The sequence below is a fragment of the Fopius arisanus genome, unplaced genomic scaffold, assembly GCF_000806365.1.
Source record: "Fopius arisanus strain USDA-PBARC FA_bdor unplaced genomic scaffold, ASM80636v1 scaffold00061, whole genome shotgun sequence".
NCBI classification, from domain to species: domain Eukaryota; kingdom Metazoa; phylum Arthropoda; class Insecta; order Hymenoptera; family Braconidae; genus Fopius; species Fopius arisanus.
In genome coordinates this window covers 569,274-570,283 of record NW_011887800.1, presented here as the reverse complement: position 1 = coordinate 570,283, position 1,010 = coordinate 569,274, and the positions used below count along the sequence as shown (strand labels likewise).

General features: G+C 38.9%; 1 protein-coding gene across 1 annotated transcript in view; it reads left to right on the top strand.

The window, feature by feature from the left end:
* The window catches only part of Ino80 (chromatin-remodeling ATPase INO80), a 14,811-nt gene that overhangs the window by 1,496 nt on the left and 12,305 nt on the right, over positions 1-1,010 (top strand). Inside the window, exon 4 of the mRNA XM_011308675.1 lies at positions 164-1,005. Coding sequence (XP_011306977.1) covers positions 164-1,005 — 842 coding nt within the window. The remainder of the gene's footprint in view (positions 1-163; positions 1,006-1,010) is intronic.

The window sequence follows — 1,010 nt, the reverse complement described above, 5'->3', positions numbered from 1 at the left end:
GATTCCACAATGTAATTTTACTTTGATGATGTATTTGGTTTACCCGATTTGATATAAGCGATTTTAAAGCAAGTTTATTGTGTCAATATTTGCGAATTAAACATAGAATTGAATGTATTATTTTTAAATAACTGATGAGAAAATTATATTTTTTTTTCTTCAGAGGAAAGAATCAACAACCTGAGGCTCTACAACATGAATTGCGTCGGAGATGAGCGCAGATGGCTGCAAGATATTCTACTGAGTGATTCCTCAGACAGTTCACAATCTGGATCTGATACAGAAGGACCCATAACCGAGGACGACTTCCAAGACATGTTGAAATTTCACATTCTTCGTAAGAAGTACCAGGGGCGGTTCTATCAGAAACCAGAGAACATTCAGTATCAGTATTATGGAGCTGGTTTGCTCTCAACAAGTGATAGGTTTCCAGAACACCAGAAACTCATTGTGGGAAATAAAAAGAGGAAAGAAAAAAAGTCTGAGAAGAAAACGATTAAAGTGAAGAAAGAAAAGACAACTCGTCATTATAACACGTCCGACATGTGTCAGGGGCACGATTATCCTGCGGAAGAGTGGGACAAGATGATGCCAAAGGAGGAGATGGATGAATCCGAATTGGAGTCGATGATGAGGCATCAACCAAAGGCAAGAGGTAGGAAGAAGCACAACGCTAAAACACCTGAGATGATGGCCCTTAAAAGACGTAAAATTTGGATAATGATGTCGAAGAAAGAACTTGGTAAAGTCCAACGAGCCAAAACGAACAACCACAAAGAGATGTTGATTAGTTGTAAAAAGGTAGCCCAACACTGTATGAAGTACTGGAGACAGAAAGCTATGCAATCGCAGAAGAACATGAAGGAAACAATCTGGAGAGCTAAAAGATTAACAAGAGAGATGCAATCTTACTGGAAACGCTACGATAGGGTCGAAAGAGAAACTCGAAGAAGATTGGAAAAAGAAGCTGAAGAGCAACGCAAAATGGATGTTGAATTGATTGAGGCAAA